At 40.4% G+C, this 15,323-nt stretch overlaps 1 protein-coding gene across 4 annotated transcripts in view; it reads right to left on the bottom strand.

Annotated features, from left to right (window-relative positions):
• LOC146453666 (uncharacterized) overlaps positions 1-15,323 on the bottom strand; it is a 53,411-nt gene that overhangs the window by 25,016 nt on the left and 13,072 nt on the right. For 3 of the 4 annotated variants that reach the window (XM_085096267.1, XM_085096265.1, XM_085096269.1), the window contains exons 2-5: positions 9,230-9,294; positions 8,421-8,538; positions 7,961-8,122; positions 7,775-7,852 (exon numbers count right to left, since the gene is read on the bottom strand). In XM_085096267.1, coding sequence (XP_084952393.1) covers positions 7,775-7,852; positions 7,961-8,122; positions 8,421-8,511 — 331 coding nt within the window. In that variant the 5' untranslated portion in view covers positions 8,512-8,538; positions 9,230-9,294. The remainder of the gene's footprint in view (positions 1-7,774; positions 7,853-7,960; positions 8,123-8,420; positions 8,539-9,229; positions 9,295-15,323) is intronic. The other variant, XM_085096268.1, reaches the window with a different exon arrangement.

Genomic DNA, 15,323 nt, shown 5'->3' with positions numbered 1-15,323 from the left:
TTAGACGGTTTACGTTGTCGACGAAGAACACAGAGTTAAACACACGCTGCCACCATGTTATAACAGCACAGGAAAACTTTGTTAACTCGGAAGAAAAGCCTTTTAATACTTGAGATGTTGACCATGATCCTACATCTTCCAACTGACGCTATAACACCTTTCCAGAATAATAAACTACATTGAAACTGCATAAATTACATTGAAGCATGCAAAGCTTCTTAGGATAAGAGACCTTACCTTGAATAAATGCGTTGATGTATGTCGGAGCGAAGAGGTTACCGCGATGCGAATGAAGTCGCTTTCTGAGCCGGTTGACAGCGTTAATCAAGTCAAGTCGAGGAAAACAAAATCGGATAAAATTTCAGATAGAAAGTCGAACGCGCAATCGAAGAAGATTTCTTGTAAGTTTTGCGGATATGAGCATCCACCCCGAAAGAAGGATTGTCCGGCGTGGGGGAAGGTGTGCAAACAGTGTAATGAAAAGAATCACTTTGCCAAGAAATGCACTAGGAAAACATCTGTTTACAATATTGAAAGCGAAGAAGAGCTTGAAGAGATCAGTGTTGTGAGGATCCAAGCCGTGAGAGAAAGAGCTGTATTCGCCGAGATGTTGGTCAAGCAGCAACCAATACGATTCCAAATAGATTGTGGTGCAAGCGCGAACATCTTACCTCTCAGATATGCCGAAGGCGAGGAGCTCGCTCCGTGTTCGCAAACTTTGGTTATGTGGAATTGTACCAAGGTTAAGCCCGTTGACACCTGTGCTATGTTAGTCGTGAATCCCAGGAACAATGAGAAGTTCAAGGTCAGGTTCTTGATCGTTAAAGAAAATCTGACACCTTTGCTTGGTTTAAACACAACGGAGAAGATGAAGTTGTTGACTATTCACAAGGAGAATTTCGTACATGTTGTGGAGAAGGTGAGCGGTGGTTTGATAGACAAGTATCCAGATGTTTTCGATAAGGCGGGCCTTGGAACACTTCCTGGAAAAGTGCATCTCCAAGTTGATCCTGACGCTAAGCCTGTAATCCTTCCGGCCCGGAAAGTGCCTGTGTCTATTCGGGAGAAGTTTAAGGAGGAGCTGAAAAGGCTGGAAGGTCTAAAGGTCATTGCTCCTGTAGAAGAACCGACCGAGTGAATTAGTCAGATAGCGGTTGCTGTAAAGAAGTCTGGTGAGCTGCGTATTTGCATCGATCCGAAACCTTTAAATGTTGCTTTGAAGAGAGAACACTACCAAATCCCTGTCATTGATGATCTGCTGCCTGATCTCACAGATGCACGTGTGTTCACTAAAGTCGATTTAGCGTCAGCCTTTTGGCATTTGGAGCTAGATCATGAATCTAGCATGCTCACAACCTTCGCTACACCATATGGGAGGTATCGTTGGCTTCGTTTACCCTTTGGTCTCAGCGTTTCGGGTGAGATATTTCAGAAGCGTCTCCACCAAGAGCTAAATGGTCTTCCTGGTGTTAAGTGCATTGCAGATGATGTTCTCAGTGATCCATGGTACGAATGAGGCCGATCATGACAGCAATCTGGAGGTATTCATGAGCAAGTGTCAGCAGAAGGGCATCAAGCTCAACAGTCAGAAGCTAGAATTTAAGTGTAACGAGGTTCTATTCCATGGACATTTGCTAACCACCGTGGGCCTAAAACCAGATCCTAGGAAAGTAAGGGCGATCGTGGAGATGCCACGCCCAGAGAAGCGAGACGACATACTCCGCCTAAATGGAATGGTTAACTACCTTAGTCGCTTTCTTCCTCATCTGTCAGATGTTATGAAGCCTCTCCGTGATCTTACCCATAATGATGCGGTGTGGTGTTGGGATGACCTGCAAGAAAAAGCATGGAATGATGTCAAGAGTCTCATTGTATCTGCACCCGTTTTGGCGTACTACAGGTCCGGTGAAGTCCTTGAAATCCGGTGTGATAGCAGTCAAAGTGGTCTGGGAGCAGCCTTAATGCAAAACGGACATCCCATTGCGTACGCTAGTAGAGCCTTGACAGAAGTTGAATCCCGCTATGCACAGATAGAAAAAGAAATGTTAGCGATTGTCTTCTCAGTGGAGAAGTTCAATGATTACACGTTTGGCAGAAGGACTATCGTCCACACTGATCACAAGCCTTTAGAGTCAATCGTTAAGAAGCCGCTTCACCGCGCTCCTAAGAGGTTGCAAGGGATGATGATCCGTCTGCAGAAATACGACTTAGAAATTCGATACCAGCGAGGGAACAGAATGTTCTTGGCGGACACACTTTCCAGAGCGTATCTTCCTTCGTGTACACAAGTTGAGGCGGAATTTGAAGCTATCAACATGGTGAACTATCTACCAATATCTGAAGCGAGGCTTCTGCAGATCCAGCGTGAGACAGAGAAGGACGAGTCCCTTCAAGCTTTAAAGGCCGTTATTCAGCAGGGCTGGCCTGAAGATAAGAGTGCCCTGCCACCTGTTGTGTCTCCGTATTTCAACATGAGAGACGAAATGTCCGATCAAGATGGGCTTATTTTCAAAGGAGAGAGAGTGGTAGTCCCAAAAGCTGCTAGAGGCGAACTACTCAGGAGGATTCACAACTCACACCTGGGAGTTAATGGTTGCCTTAATAGGGCGCGCGAGTGTCTTTATTGGCCTGGTATGACAGGTGACATTAAGAATCATGTGTCAACCTGCGAAGCCTGTAGGGAGTACGAGCGAGGCCAGACCAAGGAAACACTCAGGAGTCACGAGACGCCAAGTCGGCCCTGGCAGTACGTTGCAGCTGACCTTTTTGAGTTAGAAGGAAAGAGCTACCTGGTGACGTCTGACTATTTCAGTGATTTTTTTGAACTTGATCACCTCAGAAGCACATCGTCAGTGCATGTAATCAGGAAGCTTAAAGCCCACTTCGCAAGGCACGGTATTCCAGAACAGCTTGTCACCGACAACGGACGGCAGTTTGTGTCTCGCGAATTCCTGACATTCTCAAAAGAGTAGGATTTTGATCATCGTACTAGCAGTCCTCGTCACAGTCAGTCCAATGGAAAAGCAGAAAGTGCCGTGAAGGAGGCAAAGAAGATCCTCGTGAAATGCAAGAAAGCTGGTTCAGATGCGTTTCTCGCTCTACTTGACCATAGGAATACACCGCCTACGGGAATTCAGATCAGCCTAGCTCAGCGCCTTCTTAACAGAAGGACAAGAAGTCTTCTACCCATGTCTGCTAGTTTGCTAAGGCCGTCTGTTGCTGATGAAGATATGACCCGTTCCCCAGCTTCGCCTACGCCAGCAACAGCAAGCTCGTTATTACAACAGAGGCGCCCGCGACCTAGATCCTTTGGAGAAAGGCGATCCTGTAAGGGTTAAGCCTTGGCAGTTTGGAAAGAAGGAATGGCAGAAAGGTGTGGTTAAGAAGCGTTTGGACGAAAGCTCGTATGAAGTGGAACTTCCCCAAGGAGTTCTTCGAAGGAACAGGATTCATCTTAGGAGGACCTACGAATCTGCTCCTGCTGCAGCTGACACTCGAGATGCGTTGCCTAACGAGCCACAGCCTCAAGGTCTCGTGTCTGAAACCAATGAGTTGCCGTCCCAAACTGCGACCGAAGCTCCGTCCCAAGGTGCGACTGAAGTTCATCCGCCCGCTGCTCCTGTGGAAGCACCCGAGCTAAGAAGATCTCAGCGTGTCCGCCGAGTCCTAAAACACCTCGAGGACTATGTTTTGGCTTAAGTGCCTAAGTCATGAACTGCTACAGCTTTAGGACTCTCTTTCGTTATTTACACGTATAGTTTCTTTTTTCTTTCATGAAAGAGAGAGTGTCATAATGTGTTAAATTCTTTCGCGTGCATGCTTCAATGTAATTTATGCAGTTTCAATGTAGTTTATTATTCTGGAAAGGTGTTATAGCGTCAGTTGTAAGATGTAGGATCGTAGTCAACATCTCAAGTATTAAAAGGCTTTTCTTCCGAGTTAACAACGTTTTCCTGTGCTGTTATAACAACTTGATGCGAAACAGGTGCCTCATCTTTTTATCGATAACAGGGCGCTCGTTTATATTATCAATAAACAAACCGCCAAAAAACGCAGGGTAATGGTTTTAAGGACGGTGCCTACTATTGTTACTGCGCATACGTTCTGCGCATCTCGATATACTCGGGTTTCCTATGGGTGGTGCCTACTAGTACAGAAATTTTTTGCGCGGTTTGAAACTACACGGAGAAAGCAGAACTCAGCAAATGCTTTTGGTATCTCAAAAGAAAATTGGGGGTAACCATGCATTTTTCAGAGATAATTAAGCTTCAATTTAGGAAAAAATCCCATACATTGCTTTACATTTTGGCGCTTTTTAGAGATATTATTGCTTAGTTATCTCTGAAAAATGCATGGTTACCCCCAATTTTTTTTTTTGGATTACAATAGCCTTTGCTAAGATCTGCTTTCCCCGCATAGTCATAAACCGCACAAAAATACTTCGATATTAGTAGGCACCGTCCTTAATTCGTCACTTAGTGCGCTGCTGCCTGCGATATAATATTCTTTTTCGTTCAAAATATGTGTTAGGTATTCCTAACCGGGAATGTGACTTGCTTTTCCGCTCACAGGTCGACGAATTCAGGCAATTGGCGTCCCGAGTGGACGACCACCCCCCTCCAGTGCCATGCCACCTACTCCCAGAGAACTGGTCAATCATTTTAAGCTGTTACTAGAATCTGCGATTTCGCGAGGTTCTCGTCGAACCTACCAACGAGCGCGGGTATTGTATGCGAACTTCGCGCAATATCTCCTTCCCACGGATGCCCTGTTTCTTTCATTAAGCATCAGTTCAGTCGCCTTATTTATCGCTTATTTGTCTGTTATCAAACTTTCTCTATCTACTATTTCTACCTATATTTCGGCCTTGAGTTACGTTCACAAGCTTCGCGGCCAGAGAAGCCATCTTCGCCGCCATCTTGCAGACGGATTAGATCACATTGATTCCTCGTTATACCAGCACACTCTGTTCAAGGATATGTTTTTTACTTTTATGGTTCCCTTGGAATAGGCGAAATGGCGTCCAATACCACGACTCTGGCTCAGTCAGTGTTACAACACCAGGATGTCAGCTTTCTTAGTCATGCGGGTGTCATCGTTGCCGCAAAACTTACCAAACATAACCAGTCTAGACGCCCGCTTCATATTCACATTCTCACACAGGCAGATTCTGTCTACTTTCCCGTTCAGTATTTGATTAATTTTTTCAGCCTTCGTGGTTCCCGTTTGGGCCATTATTTATTTTTCCTGATGGGTCCTCAGTTAGCATTTCTTTTTCCACCTAGCTTTTTAATCAATGGCTAGTTTTTTGTACGCTTGATCCGCGTCATCATAAACTTCATAGTTTTCGCATTGGTGCTACAAGTTACGCAGCGGGTCAGGGTTTCACCGACTCCCAGATTCGCAGCTTGGGTCGCTGGAAATCAGCCCTAACGACTACTTAACATTTATACCGTCCACTTCTCTCTCGAGACGCAAGGAGGCAAAATTTTAGATAAGGGCTAGTTTTAATTTCTTGTACCTACCACTGTTCTCAAGCAATTATTTACTGTAAGCAGACGTTTACTTCTACTGGTCTTCACCAAGGAGGAAACGTTTAGTCATCGGCTAGTTTCGCCTTCTTGAGCTGATAAACTGGTTATTTATTGCAAAAGACAAGTACATCTTCTCGTAGTCGTATAGGAGGCCTAATCAGACCTCTCAGGGAGCCCATCAGAATGCTATTTTTAGCGCGGACCAGTTCAGATATATAATAAGGAACACATAATTAACGTAACTATCATTAATATCTTCTCCTTTTATATGATGGTGAACGGAGATGTTTTTTTTCTGTCCTTTTTTCTGAGGCAGCTATGCCTTAAAGCCTCAAAAGAACGAAGAACGAGTAATTTATTGGATTCATAGATCAAGGTAAGTGGAGAACCTTGTCGCCTCAGAACTTTCTTCTGGGACAAAGAATTAAAAACAATTGACATTCAAATAGCCAGAACAAGAGAAATATTATAGCTTCTGTTATACTTGAGAGTGATTTTGATGAAAGAGGCTTCAGAGAACTCAACAAAACAACTTCTCGACAAACCAGGGTGGTGTGTCGCGCAAGACAAGAAAAGTTTGTTAGCAAAAAAATGCTTAAGTTTACTTTGCAGTGTGCCGAAAATTGTATTTAATAACTACAGAATATAGTTTTTAGTCTGTTTAGAACAATGTTTAGGCCGGACTTAAGTGCCACATTTGAGAACTCTTTCACCAATAGAACTCAGTAATACTTCAAGTTCGCTACAATTATTTAATCGACTTGTAAAGTATTCATAATTCACCTCGATTTCAATCAGAAAAAGTCTCAAATGATACAGAAGCGACAATAACGTGTAATAAACTATCAAATGAGTCAATTTTTTTAAGGTTTTAGTAGCGCAATGTAGTTTTATGCGGTAGCTGAAAAACATTTGCTAAGGCCTCAAAATTAGCACATTAATGTCGCAATTAAAATCTGCGTATCGCGAAAAAAAGCTTTTGGATCATTCAAACCGCATTTTAATAGTAGGGACAGTAGTTTTTGTGGTAGAAATATAAAGGAAGTTTTTTGAGTCCAAGATCGAGTACACATTCTTAATGACATGGCCTCTTAATACGTTTTTCACAGTAGAGTTTCATACAAGGGGGAAGTTAACCTATTGCAACCCTGACCATCGATATCCAGGAACAATTTGGAGTAAATTTAGTGAAGTAATACGGTAACTATTTAACAAATTGACTTCTATTGGTGTAGTCAATACCCTAGCCTGATTCTCAGGCGGTGCAAGTCGCCTACATCCACACACTCTCTGATCGCCCCCTTCTCCGCAAGCGACCTGCACCGTCTGAGAATCAGGTTATCAATACCGGCCAAGCGTTCTGTCTTGGTAGAGAATCAGGGTCGCTTCTTTCGGAGTTTTCCAACAAAAGTCACGTTTAATCACGCTTGGAGAAATCTATCGTATTTAGTATGGATGCTATTTTTTGGCGAACTCGGGCCAAAAGAACTGGTCAGTTTGCATTTGTGACAACAACTTTTGTTTTCAGATGATCATTTGGTTGTGTTACTGCGCCTTCTGGTTTCAGACTCCTTTTTTCACTAATTGTTTAATTTGAACCACCGACCCTAAATTTTGAAGCCACGAGGGATGGAAATGGAGAGAAACCGGGATGGCCTTATTCATTATGGTCCAGTTGAAAGAAAGCCGATTGACGCTAATCCCTGATAAAAAAAATTAACCGAGGTTGTTATCTCGCTCGTTAAAAATCTTTTAAAATGGGCTAATGGTAAAGAAAGGTCGTGAGTCACAACGTACAGACAATAATCTTTGGAAGAATCTTTATTTATTGGTAATTAAAGTTGAGTCAAAAATCACTTTTATCCGGGATTAGGTTAATCGGGCTTTGAATAACCGGGACCATAATATTGGGAAGTGTGGAAGTTGAGGTAAAAAACCTCAATTATTTGTGTGCAACATTCATGTAAACGGAATCGCTTTTAAATTGGCGCCTTTTAAATGGCATAGACCATTCCCCAGTCTACATAGGAAACTACGAAGCCTGTTTTTTTTTTCTTAAATAGATCAAACATCTTAGCGGTATAGCAAATTCGAAAAATGTCACTGCATGTTATCCCCATCCCAATTAAGCAAGTGATATTGACCGTCTCTGTATTTTTATCGTTTGTGAATTCATTATTTTACTGTAGATACTTTAAATGTTTACATAATTGATTTTGTATTTAAGTAATGATTCGTACCTGTAAAGATCGCTTTCAAATAAGATGGCTGTAAGGAACAAGCAACTTTTGCATCAGTTAAAGAATCGGTATACTTCCCTGCAAAAGAACAAAGTATAAGGAAAATGCTAGTATATTGATGCGGGTTCGACTGAAACACCCTTTCATATTTTGATAAACCAATTGAAATTAATAAAAACTTCTCACCCAAACAAAGATAAGCTTTTGCCCTGTTGCTGTACAGTTGGGCTTTCAGTTCCTCATCCTTGCAGTTTACTTTAATTCCTTCCGTGTAGAAGTAGATGGCATTGTTGAAGTCATTCTGTCTGTAACTGTCATTACCCTCATTTTTGTAAACCTCTGCTATTGCTAAAGTGAAGCAATTAAGAAGATATAATGTATTAGTAGATAGCCTGCAGCGCAACGGCGCTTTTCTTTGAGTTTTTTTTAGTGCACCTGTGTAAGAAACGAACGGCGCAGCATAGTACAATTTTAAAAGTTTTATTAAATTGACCCTTGGATAAATTCTTGCACGTACTTTCAAAACACAGTGAACTACGGCAAGTCGTTCCAACCTTAGTTAGCCACACTAGGGAAGGATTTTCGAATTTTGTTGGTTTTAGATATTGAAATATTCTAGTAAAAAGAATCAAACATTTCTTCTCACCTCTTAAAGTGCCGTCATCGAAATCCAAAGTCTCCTCACCAGCTGGTTTGAGGTCATTTTCACTTTCAGCTTTGATTTTACTCTGCGCCATGAATGCTTGGAGTTCGGGCTAAAAACCCTATGAATCAAACAATTTTTAAGTTGATTTTATTTATCAGCTGCCTTTATTTCTTTGAAACCCTAAAGCGTATTGCCGGTGTCAACTACACATTATACCAGTGAATGCTAAAGGTAAAAGCCGAGTCAACAAAAACTTTTGTTTAAGAAATATTTTTGTGTACGTCAATATTGCAAAAAAAAAAAGGGAATATGGACCATTATTTTCCTTTCGCCTCATTCCCTGTTGGGACAGAACAAAGAGATTAACAAAGCTGATTGATGATTTAAGATCGGTACCATGCCCAATAGGAATACTAAGGTCCAGAATCCAAAGACGTGCAAACTCTTTTATGGCGCGGGCCGCGAGGCTCCTTTGTTAATGATTGAATTTTATTTTTTTAACTTAAGTCTAACTATATGTAAATACGTTGTATATTTATTTGACGTTTTGGAGAAATACAGGAGAACGAAAAGACGTGTTTCCTCGACACTCCTTAAATTCTACTTTTGCTCTTTGCGTAATTTTTTAAAAACAATTTTTTACCAGAAAAAAGTAAACTGTGTGTAAAGTAAATTGTGTGCAGAGTTATAGCTTGTATCCAGGTTACAGCTCTTTCCTCTATTTTTGACCGATCAAGAAAATCTGTTATTAGACTTCCAAAAATAGGCTAGTGGACGCGGATTCTATCGCCAGAATGCAAATTGCTTACCGACATTTCCATAAAATCCTCTTCTTAATGTTCCTGTTAAGGGATAACAAGTAATCGTAGGAGTTCTGAAACAGAAATATTATTATTATTAAAAATTATTGTGATTTGCTATTGTTATCTTTTTGTGACGAGTCGATTCGAGAGGTCGTATTATATTTGGCGAGAATTTATGACAGAGCAACGGCTGGGCAGTGCAAAAGGAGGCATTGGTTGCATTTATAAGGTATGGGATAAGGTTATGATACGTTGCTAATAAGAAAATCTATATCACTGGGCCAAATTAAGTACATCGGGCAAAGCGATGTTATATAACTACATGTACGCGATGTTTGTAAGGGTTTAACTATATCAAAGATCTTTCGTCTAACACCATCAATCCAAAATACCGTTGGCTTTTAGGGAATCAAACGCTATTAAAATGACTTTGTTTCATCTCCTTTAAAATCATTTTTAGTCTAAAATTGGAACGTTAAATCAGAAGACAAACAACGAAACGTTTTGACCTTTTGTTGTTTGTCTTCTGACTAATTTATACTACATTTTTTTTTAAATTAATAACTTTACTGAACATAGAGATAATACAATATTACAAGATACAAATACATAATACAAAATCAAGCTTAAGACAAAGAATCACTAAATAACTTACAATAGTGAAGACAAACAATATGGATGAGAAACGAAAAAGACTCTCCAAACAATTTAACCATGTAGCCACTTTATTCATGCTATTTTCGATGACAACACTGTTTACAAATACAATACAGTTTACTACTTGCATCTATTACTTTTAAGACACTAATGCTAAATATATTATTACAAAATAAAAAAAAAAGAAACTGAGGCTCAGGGAAGAGCATATTTTCTACTTTCCACTGTATTATTATTTTGGTTTGGAATTCCTGTTCAATCGGCTTTTTTTTTCAAAGCATTTGCAAGCATAAATATATTGTTTTAATAAGATGACAAATAAGTGTAGTCTGCACTTTTGGAGGTGGTTAAATGTTCGAAGAGTGAAATTTCGTTGGTGGCTTTATGGTCATTAGGGAGGCCCACATTTAATTTAAGTCTCTTTTCTTTTTAATATTTAATATTTCCAGAGCGTAGTTCCATTTTTTATTAGTTCCCATAGCAGTTGCTTTTCGGTAGCTTCAGACGACTTTTCCAAAATATGTGGGTATTTAATAGTGACGAATTCTTTGTAATTTTAATCTTCCAGTAAGATGTTATTAAATTTCCACAAACCAGGTCTTCTTTTAAATTCATTTTTTAAGCTCGAAATTTAGATAAATCGATTTCTGGTCAGGTGCTATTGAGTTACGGGTTTCTGATTTTGTTACAAGATAAGAGAGAGTGAAAGATTCAGGTGTGGGGTGCAATAGGCCATTTTACAGTTGTGTATTTAGCGACCTGGCCTTGTATTGGGAGCGATGCTAGGGGTGACCTTGTTACGCGGGATGCCCTGAGGGGGCATACCGTGTCTAAAAACGGGTCGATTTCTTTTCTTTTTTTTTTTTACACGGAATGCCCGCAGGGCTTGACGTGTCTAGGTTTCGGTCGGGTATCTTTTTTTTTTTTCTTCATCGTAGTCACAAATGTGCACATTAATTTATGCACTATACTCTGTCCTCCCCTAGTAAGGATATATTGTTCTGATTGTCTTCAACAGAAGCGGCCCAATCAAAATATATTTTTCAGGTACATATCACGAGAGAGGGGACCCACTCATCACTTCCTGTGTGACGTCAAATCATTATTTGATTTATTCATTAAACCTTGATTAAATTCTACCCTCTCCCAGAAGGGATTTATTGTTCTGATTGTCTTGAACAAAAACAGCCCAATCAAAATCTATTATCGGCGCGTATATCACGAGGGAGGGGACCCACTTATCTCTACCTGTGTGACGTCAAAGCAAGTCATCATTTCGAAAAGTTGTTTTTGTTCAATGGCGGCCACATGTATGAATTTAAGACTTTGATCTGATCTGCCGTTTTCAGAGAGAAAACAAACCTTTTTCAAGCAGTAAATCGAAATAATAACTTCTAGGTAGTACTCGACAGTTGAAAGGGTGGAAATTGAAAGAGTTCACAGCAAAGAAACTCCGCTTTACAAAACAGATCGAATGATCAACGCGAAGGATTAGAGCTAGAGGAGGCCAGACCAGTTCAGCTGGGTCATGACGTTATTGCGTAGTTATTTCTGGTATGATTCCTAGTAACATAACGATAAGTATCACGCAATATATCTGAATAAAACCATTCAGACAATTATTTCAATTGCCAAGGGAGGATAGTTTTTAAATATCTGCGAAACATACAATGGGGAATAATTGGGGCTACATTAAGCATTCCGTGTAATGCCATTAGAGGGGCATCTTGTCTTTTTTTTACGCGGGATGCCCTGAGGGGGCATACCGTGTCTAAAAACAGGTCGATTTCTTTTTACGCGGGATGCCCTGAGGGGGCATACCGTGTCTAAAAACGGGTCGATTTCTTTCTTTTTTTTTTTTTTTCTTCCTCGTAGCTACAAATCGGTACATTAATTTATTCATTAAACTCTCCCCTCTCCTACTCGGGATGTATTGTTCTGATTGTCTTCAACAACAGCAGGCCAATCAAAATCCATTCTTGTCGCTTATATCGCGAGGGAGGGGACCCACCCACCCCTACCTGTGTGACGTCAACGCATCATTTGATATATTTATTAAAGACGGATTAAATTGTCGCGCCATATTTTTAACATGTTGTGGACTCAAGTGTGCTGTTTTCAAACGGAAATTTCACCATTTTAAGCGGTAAATCGAAAGAATAACTTCTAAGAAGCACCCGACATTTAAGAGCGCTCCCCAGGAACTTTCACCTACGACCATGCAAGATAGAAAAATCGAAAATCGCCAAACTCTGTCATAATAAAGGACTACTAAAACCATTTGTAGAAAGACATGTTTCAGTTTGTTTCGATAATTGTTTTACCTTCAAAGTTACTTTTTCATTTTGGTGGCCTGTGAGCGGGTAAAACCGACTTAAAAGTGTCACTTGTATGGGCCTCTCGTCTTGAAATTACGAACGAGTAACATAAAAATCGAAGATATTGAACAGAAGTAAACTAAATCCCTCACACTTTCACGCTGTCAAATGTACATTCAATGTGATCCAGAATTTTTGGCCAAATTTTAAAAATTAACCGTTTCTAGCGGAATTACAGCATGCCAAAATAATGCGAAATTCAACCGCAAAAAAAGCATCCTGGTACATGGCTTTGTCAACCAAGACTATATTCATCGGAATAAGCAATGTTTCGTGTACGATTTGATGAAATAAAATTTTTGGGTAAATGAAACAATAAATTTTTGGAGCGCTATTTGAACATGCTATTTATAACCAAAAGTTGACCTTTTGACCTTCAAAGGAGGCAAGCTATTTTCACATCACACTCGCTAATTTTGATTTTTCCATCAAACAATTCAAAACTATGGGTATTCTTTCGTAGCACAATGTTCAATAAAGTCAATCGCTAGAATTGGGACTGGTTTAACGTTAGTAAATATGATTTTAGTTACGAACACTTAATTTGGTTTAGGGCTACAACATCGACAAATTTGCATATAAATTAGTTCGTTTTGATTTCCACATAGAATATTTCTATTTACGTTAACTTTACTAAACAAATTAAATCACAAACAAGGTTATATGGCTTATCGTACCTTAAAAATCCTTTTCACAAGAATAAAGACGAGTTTGCTTCTAGCCGCCAAACGACCATTGAACCTTTTGACGTATCTCTTAACTGTCACGCAATATACGCTTTCAGTGCGTGCGTGACCGCGGGGCAAATGACAATTCAGATAAAGCAAACGTCTTGTTGAATGCTTTGTCTTCACTGACAATAAATGGAATTGAATTTGAACGTGTCCAAGTTCGCGAATGTAAAAGTTTCTGACGTTGGCGCAACGATCCGCAACTCGTTACATTTGGTAGCGTCCGTGCATTGGTCCCGTCCATCCTCCAAGACGTTTCGAGCCATCCGGCCTAACGTGTATGCAGCTCCGACAGCTCAGCCAAACTACAGTTCCTTCAATGAGTCCAAAAAATACAGGAACATTTGAAAAGTCTTACATTTTTAAAAAAAAAAATAGCCGGTACAAACTCATAGCATGAGGTAAATGGGTACCAAACACTTTTCTTTACCGGGTGCGCACGCGTGGCGCTTGTAAAGGGTCACATTATGAAAGAGGGCGGGAAAATCCTGTGTTAAAAAGGGCAAAAAGGTAAGGGAACAAAAAGGGAATTATAGGTTATATGTAAAAAATGAACCACTTCTATCAGTTCATCAGCTTCGTAAAAACTGAAAGCTGTCCAAATACAACACGTTTCCCAATTTATTCTGTTTGATTCCAGGATAACTTCAAGAAATGGAATCTTTTTTTAAAAAAAATGTTACTACACAAATCATGTGCTTTAATTAATCTATTACACAACGAAGTCTTCCTATTTTAGATGAATAATGGAGAAGAAATTTTCAATGTTTCATTTTCCATCCCACAAGCCAATCAAGGATACGAGAGCGAAAGAAAACCCAAGTGCGCGCGAACGTCTGCATTGTTGAAATCGCTCCCTTTCACGCTCTAAACGTGGAGGGAGGAAGATCCTAGCACTAGGAGAATCCTAGAGGGCGGATCATCCTAGCGCCATATGTTTTCTCTATTCAGTTTACATGCAAAAAGTTGCACTTGGCCCTAGCGCTAGGTTCTTCCTAGAGATAGGAGCTTCCTGGCTGAGAGATAGGAAGATCCTAGAACTAGGAAGATCCTAGCACCATGTAAACAACTTTCGCTCGGAAGATCCTAGTACTTAAGGGACAAAAAGAACAAACATGGCGGCAGCCGGGCGTTCAGCTGCTCAAGGCCGACAGTCATTCTTTTTTCCCTCTCCACTTGGTAACAGCTTCGGCCGAAATTTCTGCATGTAAAGCAAACAGAAAGTTTTTTCCCCTTCTCGGATCTTCCTAGTGCTTGGATCTTCCTTCCTCCATGTAAACGGCCCCTTAATCAGCGAAACGAGCGACTTGTGTAATTAAAAGTGCGCGAAATTCTGAATTTTGATGTCAGTTAGTGTATCCAAAATGTCTGTTCTCACCATGTCCTGTCTTACACAATTGGTTGAATACTTTTTTTACCTATGAAGGAAAGTTTTGCTTTTCTCATTTAACTTATTGCGACGGCCACGTGATATTTCAGTTCTTTTGTTCATTGTTCGTAGTCACGCGCTATGACGTGTCCGGATGTCTGAATTTGGGCCCATCCGAAATCACTACCATGTGCATTTGGTAGAACACTTATTCCTGTGCTACACCGTGCTGACGAGAGCCAACCAGCTCGAAACAGCTGTCCACGGTTGCTGCATTCTGTTGATTCTCGGTTTGGTCTCTATCATGTCTCTGTCGTATTAAGTTTTTCTACGCAGTCCGATCAGCTTTGCAGAAATTCGACTCATGAATATTTTTTCACTGATTGTATTTGTTGTTAAAGCATTAAAGAGTGACGCTTTGCGTTAATCCAATGAGTGGCATGGCTCAGGCTTGTGTGTATACTAGGAAATATCAAGTCACTCGTGGAATATTTCAAGGTGTACCACTTGAAAGTATTGCATAACTAGTATGTATCTGACTGCAAGGTTCGCCCGCTTTAAAAGCTATATACTATAACGTAGGTATGTGCAGCACTAATAGGTATGGTTTTTGAACCGTTTTGGTGGTACATATTGTAACCAATTTGGTCTGACATCCTGAAAACGGGAATGGATCCAAGAAACCAGGTCTGAAAATGGATATGAGTTTTAGACGACAGTTCTGAAAAAGGGTTCCCAATTATTTGATATTTTGGTCTGAAATAGGGACAAGGTTTAGAGAACTGGGCCGCACACCCGAACCCCCATGGAGTGCTCCTCGGGGATACGCGATGCACAGTTAGGAAATAAATTCAAGTTGGAACACTATTTTAGAAACTGGCTAATTGGTAGGACGGGGTCATCTTAGAGTCGAGGTCATTTCGGGGTCAACTTGTCGATCGATTCGGGGTTGAGGATCATTTCGG

The sequence above is a fragment of the Pavona decussata genome, unplaced genomic scaffold (assembly GCF_977016875.1).
Source record: "Pavona decussata unplaced genomic scaffold, jaPavDecu1.1 SCAFFOLD_324, whole genome shotgun sequence".
Classification (NCBI taxonomy): domain Eukaryota; kingdom Metazoa; phylum Cnidaria; class Anthozoa; order Scleractinia; family Agariciidae; genus Pavona; species Pavona decussata.
This window is presented reverse-complemented; position numbering and strand designations above follow the sequence as displayed.